Source organism: Phaenicophaeus curvirostris, chromosome 34, assembly GCF_032191515.1.
Source record: "Phaenicophaeus curvirostris isolate KB17595 chromosome 34, BPBGC_Pcur_1.0, whole genome shotgun sequence".
Lineage (NCBI taxonomy): Eukaryota > Metazoa > Chordata > Aves > Cuculiformes > Cuculidae > Phaenicophaeus > Phaenicophaeus curvirostris.
The window spans coordinates 1,148,356-1,170,502 of NC_091425.1; the positions used below are offsets into that span (position 1 = coordinate 1,148,356).

The window sequence follows — 22,147 nt, forward strand, 5'->3', positions numbered from 1 at the left end:
AGCTCTGGGGGATCAAGTGCTGGTGTCTGGCAGTGCTGCCCTGCTGGGACTTTCTTCTTTTCCAGCCAGGAGCAAAGGAATTGTTCCTGAAGCTCCAGAAAGCCTTGGAGGGAGGGTCAGAGGAAGAGACAAGGTGCTGCAGTGGCTTTATTTTGATTACAATAGTGTGGGTTGTCATTACCTAACCCACAACGAACTCAAAAAGAGTTGAAAACATGATCATAAGTTAAAAAAAAAAAAGTAGAAATATAAAAATATAGAAGGCAGTAACACCAGCCATGAGTAACACCAGAACTGCTATGCAGAAGGTCAGGAATTTATTGCATCAGAGCTCTGTCCAGTTATAAGTTCCCGCAGCGCATCCTTGAGGTCCTTGTTCCTCAAGCCGTAGATGAGGGGATTCAGTGCTGGAGTTACCACTGCATAGAGAAACGACACAACTAAATTCATGGATGGGGAGGAGAAGGAGGGAGGCTTAAGGTAGGTAAACGTGTCAGTGCTGAGAAACAGGGAGACCACAGCCAGGTGAGGGAGGCACGTGGAGAAGGCTTTGTGCCGTCCCTGCTCCGAGGGGATCCTCAGCACGGCCCTGAAGATCTGCACATAGGACACCACAATGAAAACAAAACAGCCAAAAGCTACTAAGAAACTAACCACAATAAGCCCAACCTCCCGGAGGTTGGCATGTGAGCAGGAGAGCTTGAGGATCTGCGGGATTTCACAGAAGAACTGGTCCACAGCATTGCCCTGGCACAGGGGCAGGGAAAATGTACTGGCCGTGTGCAGCAGAGCAGAGAGAAACCCAGTGCCCCAGGCAGCTGCTGCCATGTGGACACAAGCTCTGCTGCCCAGGAGGGTCCCGTAGTGCAGGGGGTTGCAGATGGCAACGTAGCGGTCGTAGGACATGACTGTGAGAAGAAAATATTCTGTACCAAGGAAGAAAATAAATAGAAACATTTGGGCAACACATCCTGAGTAGGAGATGGCCCTGGTGTCCCAGAGGGAATTGGCCATGGATTTGGGGACAGTGGTGGAGATGGATCCCATGTCGAGGAGGGCGAGGTTGAGGAGGAAGAAGTACATGGGGGTGTGGAGGTGGTGGTCGCAGGCGATGGTGATGATGATGAGGCCGTTGCCCACGAGGGCAGCCAGGTAGATGCCCAGGAAGAGCCAGAAGTGCAAGAGCTGCAGCTCCCGTGAGTCTGCGAATGGCAGGAGGAGGAACTGGGTGATGGAGCTGCTGTTGGACATCTGCTGCCTCCAGACATGGGGCACTGTCATATGAGAGAAGGACAGTGACAAGTTAGGATAACCTCTGAGCCAAATCAAAGCCATTTCTCCTTCCCCTCCCTCCTGCTCACACCTTGTCACCTTTTTTCAGCCCTTCCTTCAGCTCTGAGCCTGGAGCCCTGCTCGGTGCCGGCTGAATGTGCCGGGAGGAGCAGAGCCTCTGCCCGCTGGCTGCAAGGAGTCAGCCCTGCTCTGCAGCAGGGGACATGGGGACGGTGGGGACAGGGGACACTGCTGGGGTTCAGCGTTGTCCAGGGGAACTGCTGCTGGTGCAGAAGGGCCTGTCAGCATCTGCACTGCCGGGGATGAGGAGCTGAGAAGGTAGCAGGCTTAGAGGTTTCGAATGCCTAAAGGTGTGACGGGACAGGTTTGCATCTGTGAGGGCAGCATAGTGCTTGCGAGGAAAACTCAAGAAAAGCCAAATGTCCTAACGAGGATATCTTAGTGCAGACGAGATAATTAATTCCTCAGGAATGCACTGCCCAAAGCCGCACAGAAGATTAGTGCCTGACTCTGCAACTCCCATCCCCAGAGAGACTGGCAGAGAGAACAAGAGAACAACAGCAACATCTCTGGTTTAAGTTTCCTCTCAATCTCTGATCCTATCCCTTCTGTCTGGAGGTTTTCCTCAATGGAGCTGATTCCCTGTCCCATGCCTTCTCCCTGTCAGCGCTCACAGATCCCATCTGACCCTCTCTGCATCCCCCTGGCCCTACACAAACATCTGCCTGGGTTAAGCTGGACGTAGGGTCTTGTTGATAAGCAGAAAAGGATGGAACAGACTGAGCCTGATGGGTCCAGCAGAGGTGATGCTGCTGCTGTCCATGGGCAGAGGACCAGCTGGAGACATATTCGGAGGCTCCTATCGGACCTGCTGACCACTCAAGGATACTGCTCAGGAGTCTCAGTGACTTGTTTAAGCATGAAAGGCTCTGGTTCCATTTCTCCCACCAAATTCCCCAGGTGCAGGGAACTGAAAACACAGAGTCTGGGAAGTTCCTTATCTTTAATGCAAGAGCCCTCCTGACAGATCCCACAGGCTGTGGCTGTGCCGGCTTTAGGAGATCCCTCCAGCAACCGCACCTGCATTGTCCTGCACTCAGAGACTCACCTGGAGAAGGGCTGTGAAGAGTTTTCTCCAAATGAAGCCTCCTCTCTCCTGCCACCCCACCTGCCTTTCCCCTCTCTCTGCTCCCTCCTGTCCCCTCGCTGCCTGCAGGCAGTGCCCTCAGCCCTGCTGGGCTTTGCAGAGGAGCTGCTCCCGGCCAGACCTGGCTCTTTTATGATCTCCTGTCTCATGATGAGCTCCCTCCCTGCCAGGAGCCCAGCCCAGCTCAGCAGCAGAGGAGCAGCCCAAGGCAGCGCTTTCTCTGCTCCCTCTGGGCTCCCTCGAGGTGTCCCTGGGGCTCCAGGGGAACATTCTGAGAAACAGGCTGAAGCCATCCCTGATGCTTCCTTCATCATCTGGGCAGGCACACTTCTGTCCTGCAGTGTCATTGCTCCTGTTAGAAAAATAATAGGGAATGAGAATCAATTTCTTGTCTCACCATTAGACAGGACCTCAGAAAGGTGACAGCGAACGAAATCATTTCTCCAAAGTAGGAGGATCTGTCCCACGGAGTGAATTCAGGCATTTCATCCGAGGTCTTTAGACTTGGGGCTGGGAAGACACTCAGCTCCCTTTCCCCCAGACACATCTTCTGCAAAGCTTATGCACACACAGGGTCTTGAAACCCTTGGTCGTGGTTTCCTCATGGCAGGGATGAGTTTGCCTGGTGCCACAGCTTCAGGGCTTCAGCCCTAATGGGCAGCAATGGCCTCAGCCAGGGGCACAGGCAGGAGGAGCTGGAGCCATTCCCATGGGAGACAGAGCTGGGACATGGTCACAGAGCTCAGGAGAGATGGTAGTCAAGGACAGCATCTTCCAAGCACTGCAAGGCTCCAGATAAACTGAGTCTCAGCTTGAAAGTCCATTCAAGGACCCATGATGAGATTTTGCTGCTTCTGGAACAGTTAAAGAAGAAAAATACGCTGCGTAGGCACTGCTCGATTTAGAAGGGTCAGGTGTAGACAGATCTGAGGTTCACTGTGTCCTCTGTCCCTGCCTTCCCCATCAAGGTCTCACAGGGCTTTGTGACTCATGGTAGGACTCTGGAGGAGTTTGACCAGTAGTGGGTAGAGGTCAAGTCAGGGATCTCTTGGGCAAAAGGAATTCTTCACAGTCTATGAGACAGGAGGGGCAGCATCGCAGGGAGCTGAGGGAACAGGAAGATGTCACAGTGTCTCCATCATCTTCCAGAGGTCATGGAGAGTGTTGGAACTCCCTGACCGCTGGTACCACTGCCACATCAGAAATGGCCAGTGGATGAGTAGGGGAGCAAAAGGCTTTGCCCCAGAATTTGTCTAGTAGGATCCCATTTCTGGGTGTCTGAAAGAGAAGGGGATTTTATTTCCCTTGGTAGATTATGTCTCACCATCCTTCTATGACCCAACTCTTCCACGGTCTGATTCTCCCATGACCAGACACTTACATAAGCCACCTCTTCTAGGACGCAGGTTTTCTGTCACCTGAGCCCTCTTTGACTCTAGTGAATCTTCTATGACCCAAGACTTATATGACCCTTCTAAGACTTCTTTATGACCTGAATTTTTTTATGTCCAGACTCCTCTATGACCCTTAAATGACCCAAACTTTCTATGAAACTTTTATGACCAGACTCTTCTATAAACAGCACTTCTCTGTCCCTTTTATGACCTGATCTTTCTATAGCCCAAATCTTCTTTGATCCTTCTATGACCCAACACTTCTCTAAACCTTCTACAGTTGAATTCTTATATGACCCAACCCTCTATGACGCCAATCCTCTAAGATATGAGTCTTTTATGACCCAACACTTCTAAAAAAAGTCTTCTATGACCCAAGCCTTCTGTGACCCAACTCTCCTCTGACTCTTCCGTAATTTTCTATGACCTGACTTCTCTGTGATTCTTCTATGACCTGACTCTTCTATAACCCGACTCCTCTATGACCCGACTAATCTATGACACAGCCCTTCTATGGCCTAAGCCTTTTGTGAACCGGCACTTCTATGACCCCTCTATGACCCGACTCAAGTTTCTATGAGTCGACTCTTCCATGACCCAAATATTCTATAACCCAAATCTTCTATGACTCAAATATTCTATGAGCTGACTCTTCTATGGACCATCTGTGACTGGGCTCTTCTATATCTCCTCTACGAGCCGACTTGTCTATGACTAAACTCTTCCGCGACCATCGCTTACATGACCAGGTCCTTCTATGACTTAAGCCTTCTATGAAGAAACCGTTCTATGACCCAGCTACTCTCTGACTCTTCAGTGCTGTGACTTTCTCCGATCCAGGTCTTCTGTGACTCTTCTATGACATGAATCATTTATGCTCCAATGCTTCTATGACCAATATTTGACCAGATGCTTCTGTGACCCGACTCTTCTAAGACCCAACTATTAACAAACCCTTCTATGACCTGACCCCTCTATGACTCTCTATGACCTGACTCATATGAGACATTTCCTTTATGAACTGACAATTCTGTGACTCTTGGATAACTCTTCTATAATGTGATACTTCTGCAGTCTTTCTATATCCTGATGCTTCTACAACGCACACTTTCTGTGCCTCAATGTTTCCATGAAACTTCTATGAGTGAACTCTTCTATGACCTTTCCATGACCAAACACTGCCAATGCCCGACTAAACTCTCACACTCGTAGGACTTGACTCTTCCATGACCTGAGTATTCTATGATCCACAATGATTTGAACGTTCTATGAACCATCTGTCCTTCTGTATTGCACCTCTATGACTCGACTCCTCTCTGACATGATCTTTCTCTCAAACGCATTTTCTGCCACTCTTCTACGATCCAACCCGTTAATAACCCTACCCTTCTATCACCCAACTCTTCTGGTGCACGTGGAGCTGTGTGAGAGCCTTGGCATCTCAAGGAACCCTACAGGCCTGTATTTGGAATCACAAGAAATAACTGCTTCCACTTCAATTCAGCAATGTGAGAAGGCTCATGGCACCAACATCATTGCAGTCAAAGCCAGATCTCCCTGCCCAGGGCCTGGGGGTCAGGGCTTGGACTTTCTGCTTCACTAAGTGAACCCAGGCTTTTCTTAGCATCACAGCTGCCTGCACGGCGCCTTTGTCCTCCTGCAATCATGGCCTCCAATTCTCGGCTCTAATGAGTCCCTGGGGAGCCTTTGTCACTAACGATGCTCACTGAGACCAACTAAGACTTCAAGAAACTTTGAGCTTTGCTTTTGACTTCTTGAGAGCTTTGTTCCATCTCCTCTCAGCAGCTGAGGTTCAAGGACTCATCAGCAATTCCATCCTGGATCTCATTAACCTACAGAAAGCCTTAATGAGCTCTTTCTCTTCCTGTTGTTTTCTTCAAGTCTTCAAGCCTCGCATGGCTCCTTGTAGTCATTTCCCAGTGTGGTTACAGAGGAAGATTTCAAAGTGCACCTAAGAAAAACGTTTTATCTGAAACTTTCTAGAACTTTCAAACTCATACAATGGTTTGGGTTGGTAAGGACCTTAAAGCCCGTCCAGTTTCAACCCCCCTTCCCTGGTCAGGGACACCTCCCACTGGACCAGGCTGCTCCAAGCCCCATCCAGCCCGACCTTGAACCCCTCCAGGCAGGGGGCACACACAGCTTCCCTGGGATACCTGAGCCACGTCCTCACCACCTTCTTTGTGAACAATTCCTCCCTAATGTCTAATCTAAATCTTCCCTAGGCCATAACGCCACCCCGTCATCCTATCATTCCATGCCCTTGGAAAAAGTCCCTTGCCAGCTTTCTTGGTGACCCCTTCAGGTACGGGAAGGCCTCTATAACGTCCCCCCGATGCCTTCTCTTCTGCAGGCTGAGGAAGTTCCAGGAGAAGATCAATATTTCTTTGTGAAATCCCTTTTGAAAGGGCATGGGATTGGTGGAGGTCTCTTGTTAGTGAGGAAGAGCAAGTGTTCTGGTGCCCACGTCCACCTCCTCAGGGCAAACTTCAGCTGGCCAGCTCTCTGTCCGTGCTTCTCCATGGAGATGTTTTTTTCATTTGAGGGCCAAGGTAAAAATAGATTAATAGACGAAAGAAAAAAAGATAAAAGGAATATAAAGAGAGACCAAACCCAATGCAATTTACATCACTTCCCACCTCCTGCTTGGGGCAGCCTGCTAAGTGGGTCTCTATTTTATGCTCATAGACAAACCTAGGGAACAAGAGAGCTCAGTTTAGACGTCAACAAGGCACCGAGGCCACGATTGAAAGAAAGGACTTTGGCACTTGACGGCTCCATGAACGCAGCTATCACCTGGCCAAGGCTCCTGTGACACCTGGGAACATCCAGCTTCTCATCCAGAGGAGCAGGATCCTTCTGGGATAGACAGGAGGGGAAAAGCCTTTGTGTGAACGTGGGGCAGCCTCGGCCGAGGCTCCAGGGCAGCGGGGGATTCTGCACCCCTGGGGGTTCAAACTCAGCAGATTTGATGCCTCGGGAGAGCTCGTCAGCCTTAACGGTTCTGTGCGTGTGCGACTGAGGGGCCAGAGCTCTGTGCAGCCAAAGCGCCTCCTGCCACAACCCCCAGCGCTATTTTGGGGCCAGATCCCCTCGTTTTGGTCCAAAACCCCGGTTCCCAGCCTGGGGCTCTGGAGGCAGACACTGCGTTTTGGGTCTCAGAGCTTCATGTTAGGGTACGGGCCCTAATACATAAGTTCCACCCCCTCCCCTTTTGATCTTCAAAGACTCATTTTAAGGCCCAGAGCACAATTTTTAAGGCACAATGTCTGGTTTTCTATGTCCACAGCTTCCATGTTGGAGACAAAAGCCTCTAACAGGGCTCAAAAGCTCATTTTTAGCTCCCAAAGCCCCCTTTTCAGGCAACAAAGCCTCACTGTGAGGGCTCAAATCCTCTTTTTGAGCCTCTCAAGTCCCATTTTTAGGGTGAAAGCCACCCTGTTCACTACCATGGCTTCTTTTTAGGGTAAAGAACCTGATGTCGGGGCTCAAAGATGCAATTTCAGTTTCAAAGCAACATTTGTAGGGCCCAAAGGCTCTTTTTGAAGCTCCAAACTCTCACATAAAGGATCCAACCTCCCCCTTTACAGCCTCAAGCCTCCATTGGAGCACCCAAAGTCCTGCAGTTTTGACCAGAGCTTCATTTCTTGAGGCAACAGAGGAACCAAGAGGTTTGTCTCCTTCGCAGGGACAAAAGACTTAACTTGTAGCACTGCACCCATCTCTTTAGTGCCCCAAGTCTCATATTTAGGGTGGAAATCCTTGATTTTAGGGTTCCAACTTGTCTTTTAACACTTATAGCTTTTCTTAGGAGGCCCATAGTTACATTTTGAGTCTCAACCCTCGTTTTTTAAGTCTAAAGACACATTTCATTGTCCCGGAGCATAATTTTTAAGGATCAAAGTTGATTCTGGATGTCTGAAACCTCAGTGTTATGGGCCAAAGCCTTATTTTTAGCTCCTTTCTAGCTTCCAGAGCTTCCTTTTCCGGGAACAAAGCTTCATTTTTGGAGTTGTTTGCAGTTGTAAAGGCCCAGATCCTCATTTTTAGCCTCTCAGGTATATTTCAAGCTGCAAAGCTGTTGCCTTTGGTACCACAGCTTCATTTCAGGGCATGAAACCCGAGGTCCGGGCTCAAAGCCTCAGTTTCACTTTCAAAGCACCACTGGTAGGACCCAAACCCTCCTTTTGAAGCTCCAGACTGTCATGGAAAGTATCCAACCCCCTCCTTTACGGCTCGAAGCCTCTACTGGAGTGCCTAAAGCCCTGCATTCAGGACCAGAGCTTCATTTCTTGGAAGCAAGAGGTTCTCATCCCTTGAGGGATCAAAAGACACATTTGTAGCTCCACACCCATCCTTTTAGTGCAGAAGTCTCATGTTTTGGACTGAAATCTTCAATTCCAGGGTTCTAACCTGTTTTCTAGGACCCATAGACATTGTACTCCCAGCAGATATCAGGCAGATTGAAGTCTCCCACAAGAACGAGAGGCATTGATCTAGAGATTGACCGCAGCTGTTTATAGAAGAGCCCATCAGCTGCTTCTCCTTGGCTGGGTGGTCTGTAACAGACTCCCATCACAAAATCTACCTTCTGGTGGGCTCCTCTGATTTTAACCCACAGGCACTCAACCTCCTGATCGCCACACTCCATCTCAACGGAGTCCAAGTCCTCCCTTACAAAGAGGGCTACCCCGCCTCCTCTCCTACCCTTCCTATCCCTCCTGAAGGGTTTGTACCCCACCATAGCCATACTCCGGTTATATGACTCGTCCCACCACGTTTCCGTGATGGCAACGACATCATAGGCCCCTTGCCCTACGACAGCTTCCAGCTCTTCCTTCTTATTCCCCATGCTGTGTGCATTGGTGTAAATGCCCTTCAGCTGAGCTGCCGAGCCTTCAGCCCTCTTAGAGGGAACAGAGTTCGTTCCCAACTGCCTGGTCACTGGAGTAGCTAGCTCCAGAGTGCCTGTATCTCCTTGAGCACCCCGAGGTGTGTTCTCCCCCACTTTCTGGTTGGTGAGGTACTGGTGGTCCTCACCAGCACACCCTCTCCCAATCACCAATTTCCCTCGTCCAGGCTCGTTCCTGTCTAGCCTGGGCTCAACCCCCTCCCCCTTCACATCTAGTTTAAAGCTCGATTTATGAGCTTAGTTAGGTTTTTAGCAAGGGCTTTAGCCCCCCTAGGAGACCCACGTGTCCACCCTTAGCGTGAAAGCCTGGGGGTGCGTGAGCCACCCCATGATCAAAGAAGCCAAAGCCCCTCTCCTCGCACCAGGCTCGGAGCGAATTCTTCTTCCTGGCTTCCCGCTCCTCCCTATTTAGCCTTGGGATGGAGCAGAATACCACTTGTGCCCCAGAGCCCTCCATCACTTTCCCAATGGTCCTGAAGCCATTCTTGATGGCTTTGGACTTTTTGTTTGTTAGGTCGTCATTACCAGTTTGGACTACTATCAGAGGATAGTAGTCTGTCTCGTGGACCAGGGAAGGAAGTTTTCTAGCTCCCTCCTTCCCTGATGCCCCTGGTAAGCAGCAGACCTCTCTGTGGAGCGGGTCCGGTCTGCAAATGGGTCCCTCTGTTCCTTTTAGGAGGGAGTCCCCTACAACAATCACCCTCCTCTTCTTCTTGATGGAGGATGTTTTTATCTTTTTCTGAGGATGGTGCAGCCTAGGGAAGGATTCTAGGCTGTGGGAACCATCATCCTCATCCTCAGGGTTAGATTCCACCTGCAGCAGCTGGTACTTGTTCCCCAGGGGGATCTGGGGTTTTGCTGTCTGGGTGAGGGGAGCAGGTTTCCTTCCTCTGGCAGGAACTTGCTGCCCTTCCCCATCTCTTGTTCCCCCAACCTTACAGTTTGCAGGTGGATGATGTTCGAACACACCAGCCCCAGCAGCCGCTGAGTTAGTGAGAGGGCCCTGCTCCACTGGTCTATCTCTCTCTCGCACTCCCTGAAGGACATAGAAGGGCCTGAACATAGAAATCTGGGTCATAGAAGTGGCCTTGTGGGCTGCACAGGGAGGAAACCAGCACCGGCAGCCAGGCCAGGCTGGACATGCTCCCTTGGGGAAAGGGATGTCCTTGGAGAAGTGCAAGGGAGCATTTCTGTGGCTGCAGAATCCACAAGAAAGATAATCCTCTTCCCGCAGGTCCTCGTGTGGGGCAGGCTGCTCTGCTGCTGAGCTCAGACTCTCGACCTGGCCTGGGCAGAAGGGCTGGAACGGAACGGTGAGGACACGGTCTGTGGTGGCATCTGCTGGATTGAAACCAGGAGTCCTGGATTTCCGTTGCTCTTCGTGTCCAGCCTCTCTTCTTGCCCAGAGCTTGTCAGAGCCCAGAGCAGGGCTGTGTGCAGAGCCCAGCGTGGGACACGGCTGGGACCTCATCCCAGTCTTGAGCTTCCTCAAGGAGGGCAGTGAAGGGGAAGGCGCTGATCTCCTTACCCTGGTGACCAGGGTAGATCACAAGGAAAAGGAATGAAGCTGCATCAGGGGAAGTTCCAACTGGACATCTGGAAAAGGTTCCTCATGGAGAGGGTGCTCAGTCACTGGAACACCCCAGGGAAGTGGTGATGGCACCAAGCCTGTCAGAATCCAAGGAGCATCTTGACAATCATCTTAGTGATATGGTTCCATTTTACACAGTCGTGTGAGGATCAGGGAGCTGGACTCAGTGATCCTCATGAGCCCCTTCCAACCCAAGATATTCTAGAAGCCTGTGATCTTCAAGCTCAAAAAATAGTCTGCCCATCCACTACCCATCCCTTGACATTACTTCTTCCTGACAAGTTCCTCCTTGTGACTCTTTCCTCTCCCAGACATCATCCTAGCTCTCCATATCGTTCTGTATTTGGGTCCTACCGGTACACTCCCTACCTGCATTTGCTCCTCTCTGCACTTGGTGCTTGATCGCAGGCTGCTTAACACCTATTTCTGCACATGGCACATCATCCCCAGACACCACTAAACCCTCATCCAGTCATAAATTTTTATAATAAAAGCAGATTTTGTGCCCATATAGAAATTTCCAGAAACTGTAATAACTTCATGCAATCCCTGTGGGCAGAAGAAATGGCAAAGGGCTCGAGGTGCCCCCTGACTGTAAGGGATTTGTGTCTGTGACGCTGCTGGGGCAACAGAAGGAACACAAGGCATTTGCCCCAGAGATGCTGTCAGCAGATCCTGGCAGGTGCCGAGGTGTGAAGGACCCGTGGTGCCCCCGTACCGTAAGGGATTTTCCTGCTGATGCTGCCAGCCTGTTCCTGGCCTGAGGAGGCTCCGTTGTGTTTTCCATCCGTCCCCAAGCCCTCTCCCTGCACAGGTCCTGTGGGGGCTTGGGCAGAGCTCCTTTCCCAGCCGTGTTCCTGCTGCTGCCCCGTCACCTCCAGAGACACAACTGACCTCATCGTCCCCGTCACAGTCAGATGTTTCCTGCTGGATTCTGAGTTTCTGAGACACAACTGACATCCTAACCCCCTACTCATCCATCACCTCCTCATGTCCTAGGACCTGAACAGGTAAAAGTACGCTTGCCCCACATCATGAGGAATGAACATGGGGACCTTTGTTCGTGGAGGGACATCCAAGTGCTATATTGAGGCGACTTCCCATGTCTTGTTACTTGCAATGAGAAGAGACTTCGAGGCAATATCTGTCCCAGAGATCTTCGTGGAAACTGAAGAAACTGCTCTGTCTACACATTCAGGTTCATCTCAGCTCACAGACATGATGTGTGCGCTCACATCTGATCCGTACAATGCCAAATTGGCCTTTGGTCTACTCAATCAGTGTCCTCTCATGGAAGAACAAAGAAACTCTCCAAGCTGGGGTGAGAGGCCAGTGCTGGGAATGGTGGTTGGCAGGGGTTTCACCAGGATTATTGCCTCTGGGACAAATGCTTGAGTCAGTTCCTGAGAGAAAGTTTAGAAGAAGCCCCAAGCCTTGAGGCTCTGCCCTGAGGAGGTCCCCTTGCTCTATGGAAAGGCTGTTCTGGAGGCAGCTCTGTCCCACAAGCAGCATGGCTGTGACCAAGCTCAGAGCCCTCAGGCCTTACAGCAAGGCAAGGGGGGAGAAGGAGAGTGTGGAAATGGAGAGAGAACAGCTCTGGGGGATCAAGTGCTGGTGCCTGGCAGTGCTGCCCTGCTGGGACTTTCTTCTTTTCCAGCCATGAGCAAAGGAATTGTTCCTGAAGCTCCAGAAAGCCTTGGAGGAAGGGTCAGAGGAAGAGACAAGGTGCTGCAGTGGCTTTATTTTGATTACAATAGTGTGGGTTGTCATTACCTAACCCACAACCAACTCAAAAAGAGTTGAAAACACGATCACAAGCTAAAAAACCAGTAGAAATATAAAAATATAGAAGGCAGTAACACCAGCCATGAGTAACACCAGAACTGCTATGCAGAAGGTCAGGAATTTATTGCATCAGAGCTCTGTCCAGTTATAAGTTCCCGCAGCGCATCCTTGAGGTCCTTGTTCCTCAAGCCGTAGATGAGGGGATTCAGTGCTGGAGTTACCACTGCATAGAGAAATGACACAACTAAATTCATGGATGGGGAGGAGAAGGAGGGAGGCTTAAGGTAGGTAAACATGTCAGTGCTGAGAAACAGGGAGACCACAGCCAGGTGAGGGAGGCACGTGGAGAAGGCTTTGTGCCGTCCCTGCTCCGAGGGGATCCTCAGCACGGCCCTGAAGATCTGCACATAGGACACCACAATGAAAACAAAACAGCCAAAAGCTACTAAGAAACTAATCACAAGAAGCCCAACCTCCCTGAGGTTGGCATGTGAGCAGGAGAGCTTGAGGATCTGGGGGATTTCACAGAAGAACTGGTCCACAGCATTGCCCTGGCACAGGGGCAGGGAAAATGTACTGGCCGTGTGCAGCAGAGCAGAGAGAAACCCAGCGCCCCAGGCAGCTGCTGCCATGCGGACACAAGCTCTGGTGCCCAGGAGGGTCCCGTAGTGCAGGGGGTTGCAGATGGCAACGTAGCGGTCGTAGGACATGACTGTGAGAAGAAAATATTCTGTACCAAGGAAGAAAATAAATAGAAACATTTGGGCAACGCATCCTGAGTAGGAGATGGTCTTGGTGTCCCAGAGGCAATTGGCCATGGATTTGGGGACAGTGGTGGAGATGGATCCCATGTCGAGGAGGGCGAGGTTGAGGAGGAAGAAGTACATGGGGGTGTGGAGGTGGTGGTCGCAGGCGATGGTGATGATGATGAGGTCGTTTCCCAGGAGGGCAGCCAGGTAGATGCCCAGGAAGAGCCAGAAGTGCAGGAGCTGCAGCTCCCGTGAGTCTGCGAATGGCAGGAGGAGGAACTGGGTGATGGAGCTGCTGTTGGACATCTGCTGCCTCCAGACACAGGACACTGTCATATGAGAGAAGGACAGTGACAAGTTAGGATAACCTCTGAGCCAAATCAAAGCCATTTCTCCTTCCCCTCCCTCCTGCTCACACCTTGTCCCCTTTTTTCAGCCCTTCCTCCAGCTCCCTGTCTGGAGCCCTGCTCGGTGCCGGCTGAATGTGCCGGGAGGAGCAGAGCCTCTGCCCGCTGGCTGCAAGGAGTCAGCCCTGCTCTGCAGCAGGGGACATGGGGACGGTGGGGACAGGGGACACTGCTGGGGCTCAGCGTTGTCCAGGGGAACTGCTCCTGGTGCAGAAGGGCCTGTCAGCATCTGCACTGCCGGGGATGAGGAGCTGAGAAGGTAGCAGGCTTAGAGGTTTCGAATGCCTAAAGGTGTGACGGGACAGGTTTGCATCTGTGAGGGCAGCATAGTGCTTGCGAGGAAAACTCAAGAAAAGCCAAATGTCCTAACGAGGATATCTTAGTGCAGACGAGATAATTAATTCCTCAGGAATGCACTGCCCAAAGCCGCACAGAAGATCAGTGCCTGACTCTGCAACTCCCATCCCCAGAGAGACTGGCAGAGAGAACAAGAGAACAACAGCAACATCTCTGGTTTAAGTTTCCTCTCCATCTCTGATCCTATCCCTTCTCTCTGGAGGTTTTCCTCAATGGAGCTGATTCCCTGTCCCATGCCTTCTCCCTGTCAGTGCTCACAGATCCCATCTGACCCTCTCTGCATCCCCCTGGCCCTACACAAACATCTGCCCGGGTTAAGCTGGACGTAGGGTCTTGTTGATAAGCAGAAAGGGATGGAACAGACTGAGCCTGATGGGTCCAGCAGAGGTGATGCTGCTGCTGTCCATGGGCAGAGGACCAGCTGGAGACATATTCGGAGGCTCCTATCGGACCTGCTGACCGCTCAAGGATACTGCTCAGGAGTCTCAGTGATTTGTTTAAGCATGAAAGGCTCTGGTTCCATTTCTCCCACCAAATTCCCCAGGTGCAGGGAACTGAAAACACAGAGTCTGGGAAGTTCCTTATCTTTAATGCAAGAGCCCTCCTGACAGATCCCACAGGCTGCGGCTGTGCCGGCTTTAGGAGATCCCTCCAGCAACCGCACCTGCATTGTCCTGCACTCAGAGACTCACCTGGAGAAGGGCTGTGAAGAGTTTTCTCCAAATGAAGCCTCCTCTCTCCTGCCACCCCACCTGCCTTTCCCCTCTCTCTGCTCCCTCCTGTCCCCTCGCTGCCTGCAGGCAGTGCCCTCAGCCCTGCTGGGCTTTGCAGAGGAGCTGCTCCTGGCCAGACCTGGCTCTTTTATGATCTCCTGTCTCATGATGAGCTCCCTCCCTGCCAGGAGCCCAGCCCAGCTCAGCAGCAGAGGAGCAGCCCAAGGCAGCGCTTTCTCTGCTCCCTCTGGGCTCCCTCGAGGTGTCCCTGGGGCTCCAGGGGAACATTCTGAGAAACAGGCTGAAGCCATCCCTGATGCTTCCTTCATCATCTGGGCAGGCACACTTCTGTCCTGCAGTGTCATTGCTCCTGTTAGAAAAATAATAGGGAATGAGAATCAATTTCTTGTCTCACCATTAGACAGGACCTCAGAAAGGTGACAGCGAACGAAATCATTTCTCCAAAGTAGGAGGATCTGTCCCATGGAGTGAATTCAGGCATTTCATCCGAGGTCTTTAGACTTGGGGCTGGACGACACGCAGCTCCCTTTCTCCCAGATACGTCTTCGGCAAAGCTTATGCACACACAGGGTCTTGAAACCCTTGGTCGTGGTTTCCTCATGGCAGGGATGAGTTTGCCTGGTGCCACAGCTTCAGGGCTTCAGCCCTAATGGGCAGCAATGCCCTCAGCCAGGGGCACAGGCAGGAGGAGCTGGAGCCATTCCCATGGGAGACAGAGCTGGGACATGGTCACAGAGCTCAGGAGAGATGGTAGTCAAGGACAGCATCTTCCAAGCACTGCAAGGCTCCAGATAAACTGAGTCTCAGCTTGAAAGTCCATTCAAGGACCCATGATGAGATTTTGCTGCTTCAGGAACAGTTAAAGAAGAAAAATACCCTGCGTAGGCACTGCTGGATTTAGAAGGGTCAGGTGTCACAGATCTGAGGTTCACTGTGTCCTCTGTCCCTGTCTTCCCCATCAAGGTCTCACAGGGCTTTGTGACTCATGGTAGGACTCTGGAGGAGTTTGACCAGTAGTGGGTAGAGGTCAAGTCAGGGATCTCTTGGGCAAAAGGAATTCTTCGCAGTCTATGAGACAGGAGGGGCAGCATCGCAGGGAGCTGAGGGAACAGGAAGATGTCACAGTGTCTCCATCATCTTCCAGAGGTCATGGAGAGTGTGGGAACTCCCTGACCGCTGGTACCACTGCCACATCAGAAATGGCCAGTGGATGAGTAGGGGAGCAAAAGGCTTTGCCCCAGAATTTGTCTAGTAGGATCCCATTTCTGGGTGTCTGAAAGAGAAGGGGATTTTATTTCCCTTGGTAGATTATGTCTCACCATCCTTCTATGACCCAACTCTTCCACGGTCTGATTCTCCCATGACCAGACACTTACATAAGCCACCTCTTCTAGGACGCAGGTTTTCTGTCACCTGAGCCCTCTTTGACTCTAGTGAATCTTCTATGACCCAAGACTTATATGACCCTTCTAAGACTTCTTTATGACCTGATTTTTTTTATGTCCAGACTCCTCTATGACCCTTAAATGACCCAAACTTTCTATGAAACTTTTATGACCAGACTCTTCTATAAACAGCACTTCTCTGTCCCTTTTATGACCTGATCTTTCTATAGCCCAAATCTTCTTTGATCCTTCTATGACCCAACACTTCTCTAAACCTTCTACAGTTGAATTCTTATATGACCCAACCCTCTATGACGCCAATCCTCTAAGATATGAGTCTTTTATGACCCAACACTTCTAAAAAAAGTCTTCTATGACCCAAGCCTTCTGTGACCCAACTCTCCTCTGACTCTTCCGTAACTTTCTATGACCTGACTTCTCTGTGATTCTTCTATGACCTGACTCTTCTATAACCCGACTCCTCTATGACCCGACTAATCTATGACACGGCCCTTCTATGGCCCAACCCTTTTGTGAACCGGCACTTCTATGACCCCTCTATGACCCGACTCAAGTTTCTATGAGTCGACTCTTCCATGACCCAAATATTCTATAACCCAAATCTTCTATGACTCAAATATTCTATGAGCTGACTCTTCTATGGACCATCTGTGACTGGGCTCTTCTATATCTCCTCTACGAGCCGACTTGTCTATGACTAAACTCTTCCGCGACCATCTCTTAAATGACCAGGTCCTTCTATGACTTAAGCCTTCTATGAACAAACCGTTCTATGACCCAGCTACTCTCTGACTCTTCAGTGCTGTGTCTTTCTCCGATCCAGGTCTTCTGTGACTCTTCTATGACATGAATCATTTATGCTCCAACACTTCTATGACCAATATATGATCAGATGCTTCTGTGACCCGACTCTTCTAGGACCCAACTATTAACAAACCCTTCTATGACCTGACCCCTCTATGACTCTCTCTGACCTGACTCATATGAGACGCTTCCTTTATGAACTGACAATTCTATGACTCTTGGATAACTCTTCTATAATGCGATACTTCTGCAGTCTTTCTATATCCTGATGCTTCTACAACGCACACTTTCTGTGCCTCAATGTTTCCATGAAACTTCTATGAGCAAACTCTTCTATGACCTTTCCATGACCCAACACTGCCAATGCCCGACTAAACTGTCACACTCGTATGACTTGACTCTTCCATGACCTGAGTATTCTATGATCCACAATGATTTGAACGTTCTATGAACCATCTGTCCTTCTGTATTGCACCTCTATGACTCGACTCCTCTCTGACATGATCTTTCTCACAAACGCATTTTCTGCCACTCTTCTACGATCCAACCCATTAATAACCCTACCCTTCTATCCCCCAACTCTTCTGGTGCACGTGGAGCTGTGTGAGAGCCTTGGCATCTCAAGGAACCCTACAGGCCTGTATTTGGAATCACATGGAATAACTGCTTCCACTTCAATTCAGCAATGTGAGAAGGCTCATGGCACCAACATCATTGCAGTCAAAGCCAGATCTCCCTGCCCAGGGCCTGGGGGTCAGGGCTTGGACTTTCTGCTTCACCAAGTGAACCCAGGCTTTTCTCAGCATCACAGCTGCCTGCACGGCGCCTTTGTCCTCCTGCAATCATGGCCTCCAATTCTCGGCTCTAATGAGTCCCTGGGGAGCCTTTGTCACTAACGATGCTCACTGAGACCAACTAAGACTTCAAGAAACTTTGAGCTTTGCTTTTGACTTCTTGAGAGCTTTGTTCCATCTCCTCTCAGCAGCTGAGGTTCAAGGACTCATCAACAATTCCATCCTGGATCTCATTAACCTACAGAAAGCCTTAATGAGCTCTTTCTCTTCCTGTTGTTTTCTTCAAGTCTTCAAGCCTCGCATGGCTCCTTGTAGTCATTTCCCAGTGTGGTTACAGAGGAAGATTTCAAAGTGCACCTAAGAAAAACGTTTTATCTGAAACTTTCTAGAAGTTTCAAAATCATACAATGGTTTGGGTTGGTAAGGACCTTAAAGACCGTCCAGTTTCAACCCCCCTTCCTTGGGCAGGGACACCTCCCACTGGACCAGGCTGCTCCAAGCCCCATCCAGCCCGACCTTGAACCCCTCCAGGCAGGGGGCACACACAGCTTCCCTGGGAAACCCGAGCCACGTCCTCACCACCTTCTTTGTGAACAATTCCTCCCTAATGTCTAATCTAAATCTTCCCTAGGCCATAACGCCACCCCGTCATCCTATCATTCCATGCCCTTGGAAAAAGTCCCTTGCCAGCTTTCTTGGTGACCCCTTCAGGTACGGGAAGGCCTCTATAACGTCCCCCCGATGCCTTCTCTTCTGCAGGCTGAGGAAGTTCCAGGAGAAGATCAATATTTCTTTGTGAAATCCCTTTTGAAAGGGCATGGGATTGGTGGAGGTCTCTTGTTAGTGAGGAAGAGCAAGTGTTCTGGTGCCCACGTCCACCTCCTCAGGGCAAACTTCAGCTGGCCAGCTCTCTGTCCGTGCTTCTCCATGGAGATGCTTTTTCCATTTGAGGGCCAAGGTAAAAATAGATTAATAGACGAAAGAAAAAAAGATAAAAGGAATATAAAGAGAGAACAAACCCAATGCAATTTACATCACTTCCCACCTCCTGCTTGGGGCAGCCTGCTAAGTGGGTCTCTATTTTATGCTCATAGAAAAACCTAGGGAACAAGAGAGCTCAGTTTAGACGTCAACAGGGCACCGAGGCCACGATTGAAAGAAAGGACTTTGGCACTTGACGGCTCCATGAATGCAGCTATCACCTGGCCAAGGCTCCTGTGACACCTGGGAACATCCAACTTCTCATCCAGAGGAGCAGGATCCTTCTGGGATGGACAGGAGGGGAAAAGCCTTTGTGTGAGCGTGGGGCAGCCTCGGCCGAGGCTCCAGGGCAGCGGGGGATTCTGCACCCCTGGGGGTTCAAACTCAGCAGATTTGATGCCTCGGGAGAGCTCTTCAGCCTTCAGCACAATTCAGCACAATTTTTAAGGCACAATGTCTGGTTTTCTGTGTCCACAGCTTCCATTTTGGAGACAAAAGCCTCTAACAGGGTTCAAAAGCTCATTTTTAGCTCCCAAATCCTCCTTTTCAGGCAACAAAGCCTCACTGTGAGGGCTCAAATCCTCTTTTTGAGCCTCTCAAATCCCATTTTTAGGGTGAAAGCCATCCTGTTCACTACCATGGCTTCTTTTTAGGGCAAAGAACCTGATGTCGGGGCTCAAAGATGCAATTTCAATGCAACGTTTGTAGGGCCCAAAGGCTCTTTTTGAAGCTCCAAACTCTCACATAAAGGATCCAACCTCCCCCTTTACAGCCTCAAGCCTCCATTGGAGCACCCAAAGTCCTGCAGTTTTGACCAGAGCTTCATTTCTTGAGGCAACAGAAGAACCAAGAGGTTTGTCTCCTTCGCAGGGACAAAAGACTTAACTTGTAGCACTGCACCCATCTCTTTAGTGCCCCAAGTCTCATATTTAGGGTGGAAATCCTTGATTTTAGGGTTCCAACTTGTCTTTTAACACTTATAGCTTTTCTTAGGAGGCCCATAGTTACATTTTGAGTCTCAACCCTCGTTTTTTAAGTCTAAAGACACATTTCATTGTCCCGGAGCATAATTTTTAAGGACCAAAGTTGATTCTGGATGTCCAAAACCTCAGTGTTATGGGCCAAAGCCTTATTTTTAGCTCCTTTCTAGCTTCCAGAGCTTCCTTTTCCGGGAACAAAGCTTCATTTTTGGAGTTGTTTGCAGTTGTAAAGGCCTAGATCCTCATTTTTAGCCTCTCAGGTATATTTCAAGCTGCAAAGCTGTTGTCTTTGGTACCACAGCTTCATTTCAGGGCATGAAACCCGAGGTCCTGGCTCAAAGCCTCAGTTTCACTTTCAAAGCACCACTGGTAGGACCCAAACCCTCCTTTTGAAGCTCCAGACTGTCATGGAAAGTATCCAACCCCCTCCTTGATGGCTCGAAGCCTCTACTGGAGTGCCTAAAGCCCTGCATTCAGGACCAGAGCTTCATTTCTTGGAAGCAAGAGATTCTCCGCCCCTGAGGGATGAAAAGACGCGTTTGTAGCACCACGCCCATCCTTTTAGTGCAGAAGTCTCATGTTTTGGGCTGAAATCTTCAATTCCAGGGTTCTAACCTGTTTTCTAGGACCCATAGACATTTTGGGACCCACAGTTACATTTTGAAGGTCTAAACTCTCGTTTTCTGTGTCTAAAACCCAAGGTTAGGAGCCTCTATTTTAAAGCCCAAAGGTTAATATTGGAGTTCCAACACCTTAGTTTTAGAGGCCAAGCCCTTATTTATAGGTTCTCAAACTCATTTCTATCTTTTAAAGCCTCTTTCAGGGATGTCATCCTCTGTGATGCTGCCCGGTGTCCTAGGAGACCTCTCTGCTGTCCAGGACAAGCACCCTCTGGACTCACTCTCCAGCAGGATCTGGAGGAGGCAGGTGGTCTCTCCATCGGGAGATGCCTGCTCCTTGCTCTGTGTGTGAGATTGGGAGATCTTACGCATCCTAGGATTTGGAGATCCCAGGATTCCTGCTTATTTTCCACGTGGGAGATGTTCCCAGCCCAGGTGGTCCCGTTTTTGTTTAACTGTGCCAGCCTTGCCCCCTTCTCCTTCGCTCAGATCGGATTTGTTTCCCGAGTGCTTTGTCACTCACTCCAGGCTGTGTACGGAGCCATCCTGGCCTGGATGCTGAAGTTCTGTTCCAATTTAGCTGCCTGCTTGTTTGTCCCCTCCACCCATGACCACAGGACCTGTTCCTGCAGCTCCAGAGAGGCCTTGGGGGAAAGAATTCAGGAAAACAGAAGCCAATGAAGGGTCCTTTATTTTGCTTAAATACACAGGATCTCAGCTCCTTATTCAAACAAACACCCAGTCAGCAAAAAAAGCAGAAAGTGAATAAGAAAGGGGGTAAAGATTTTAGAATTAAGAAACAAACAACAATTAAATAAAGACTGTCTTTGCCTGGGAGGAGTTACATGAGAACTGCTAGGCAGAAGCTGAGGAGCACTTTATTGCTTCTTAGGAACATTGAGTCATGAATTTCCAGACTACATCACTGATCTCTTTGTTCCTCAAGCTGTAGATGAGGGGGTTCACTGCTGGAGGCACAACTGTGTATGGAACTGCCACCACCAGATCCAGCGATGGGGAGGAGATGGAGCGAGGTTTCACGTGGGCAAACCCTGCAGTGCTGACAAACAGGGAGACGACAGCCAGGTGAGGGAGGCTCTTCTCCCAAGGGACGGGGGACAGGACAAGAGGGAATGGCCTCAAGCTCCACCAGCGGAGATTTAGGCTGGACATTAGGAAAACATTTTTCCCAGAAAGGGTCATTGGGCACTGGCAGAGGCTGCCCAGGGAGGGGGTTGAGTCCCCTTCCCTGGAGGGGTTTAAGGGACGGGTGGACGAGGTGCTGAGGGACACGGTTTAGTGTTTAATAGGAATGGTTGGACTCAATGATCCGGTGGGTCTCTTCCAACCTGGTTATTCTATGATTTTATGAGCCAGCAGTGGCCCAGGTGGCCCAGAAGGCCAATGGCATCTTGGCTTGGATCAGACATGGCGTGACCAGCAGGTCCAGGGAGGTTCTTCGCCTTCTGGACTCAGCACTGGTGAGACCGCTCCTCGAATCCTGGGGTCAGTTCTGGGCCCCTCACCACAAGAAGGATGTTGAGGCTCTGGAGCGAGTCCAGAGAAGAGCAACAAAGCTGGTGAGGGGGCTGGAGAACAGGCCTGATGAGGAACGGCTGAGAGAGCTGGGGGTGTTTAGCCTGGAGAAGAGGAGGCTGAGGGGAGACCTCATTGCTCTCTATAACTCCCTGAAAGGAGGTTGTAGAGAGGAGGGAGCTGGGCTCTTCTCCCAAGTGACAGGGGACAGGACAAGAGGGAATGGCCTCGGGCTCCTCCAGGGGAGGTTCAGGATGGACATCAGGCAAAAATGTTTCCCAGAAAGGGTCATTGGGCAGTGGCAGAGGCTGCCCAGGGAGGGGGTTGAGTCACATTTCCTGGAGGGGTTTAAGGGACGGGTGGACGAGATGCTGAGGGGTCTGATTTAGTGACTGATGGGAATGGTTGGACTTGATGATGCAGTGGGTCCTTTCCAACCTGGTGATTCTATGATTCTATGAAATACAGAGAGCATGGGTTGCTGTTTACTCAGTTACTTGGTTACAAATGGAAAGAAGAGAGTGAATTAAAAAGGTGATGAGAATGTAAACTTAAAAAAACCCAACACCACCATCAATAAAATAAGGCAGTGTGCACCTTTAGTGAGTCACATGATAACTGCAGTGAAGCAGAAGT

The 22,147-nt window shown here is 50.2% G+C and overlaps 2 protein-coding genes across 2 annotated transcripts; both read right to left on the reverse strand.

The window, feature by feature from the left end:
* Positions 1-309: 309 nt before the first annotated feature.
* Positions 310-1,302, reverse strand: LOC138732626 (olfactory receptor 14A16-like). Its single transcript, XM_069879265.1, has one exon. The coding sequence runs from the start codon at positions 1,279-1,281 to the stop codon at positions 310-312; it is 972 nt and encodes a 323-aa protein (XP_069735366.1). The 5' UTR covers positions 1,282-1,302.
* A 10,954-nt stretch (positions 1,303-12,256) lies between these two features.
* Positions 12,257-13,072, reverse strand: LOC138732627 (olfactory receptor 14A16-like; the record flags this gene model as incomplete). The annotated part of the gene is made up of 1 exon (XM_069879267.1): positions 12,257-13,072. A coding segment is annotated over one exon (816 nt), but the record flags the coding sequence as incomplete, so codon positions are not given.
* Positions 13,073-22,147: the final 9,075 nt, after the last annotated feature.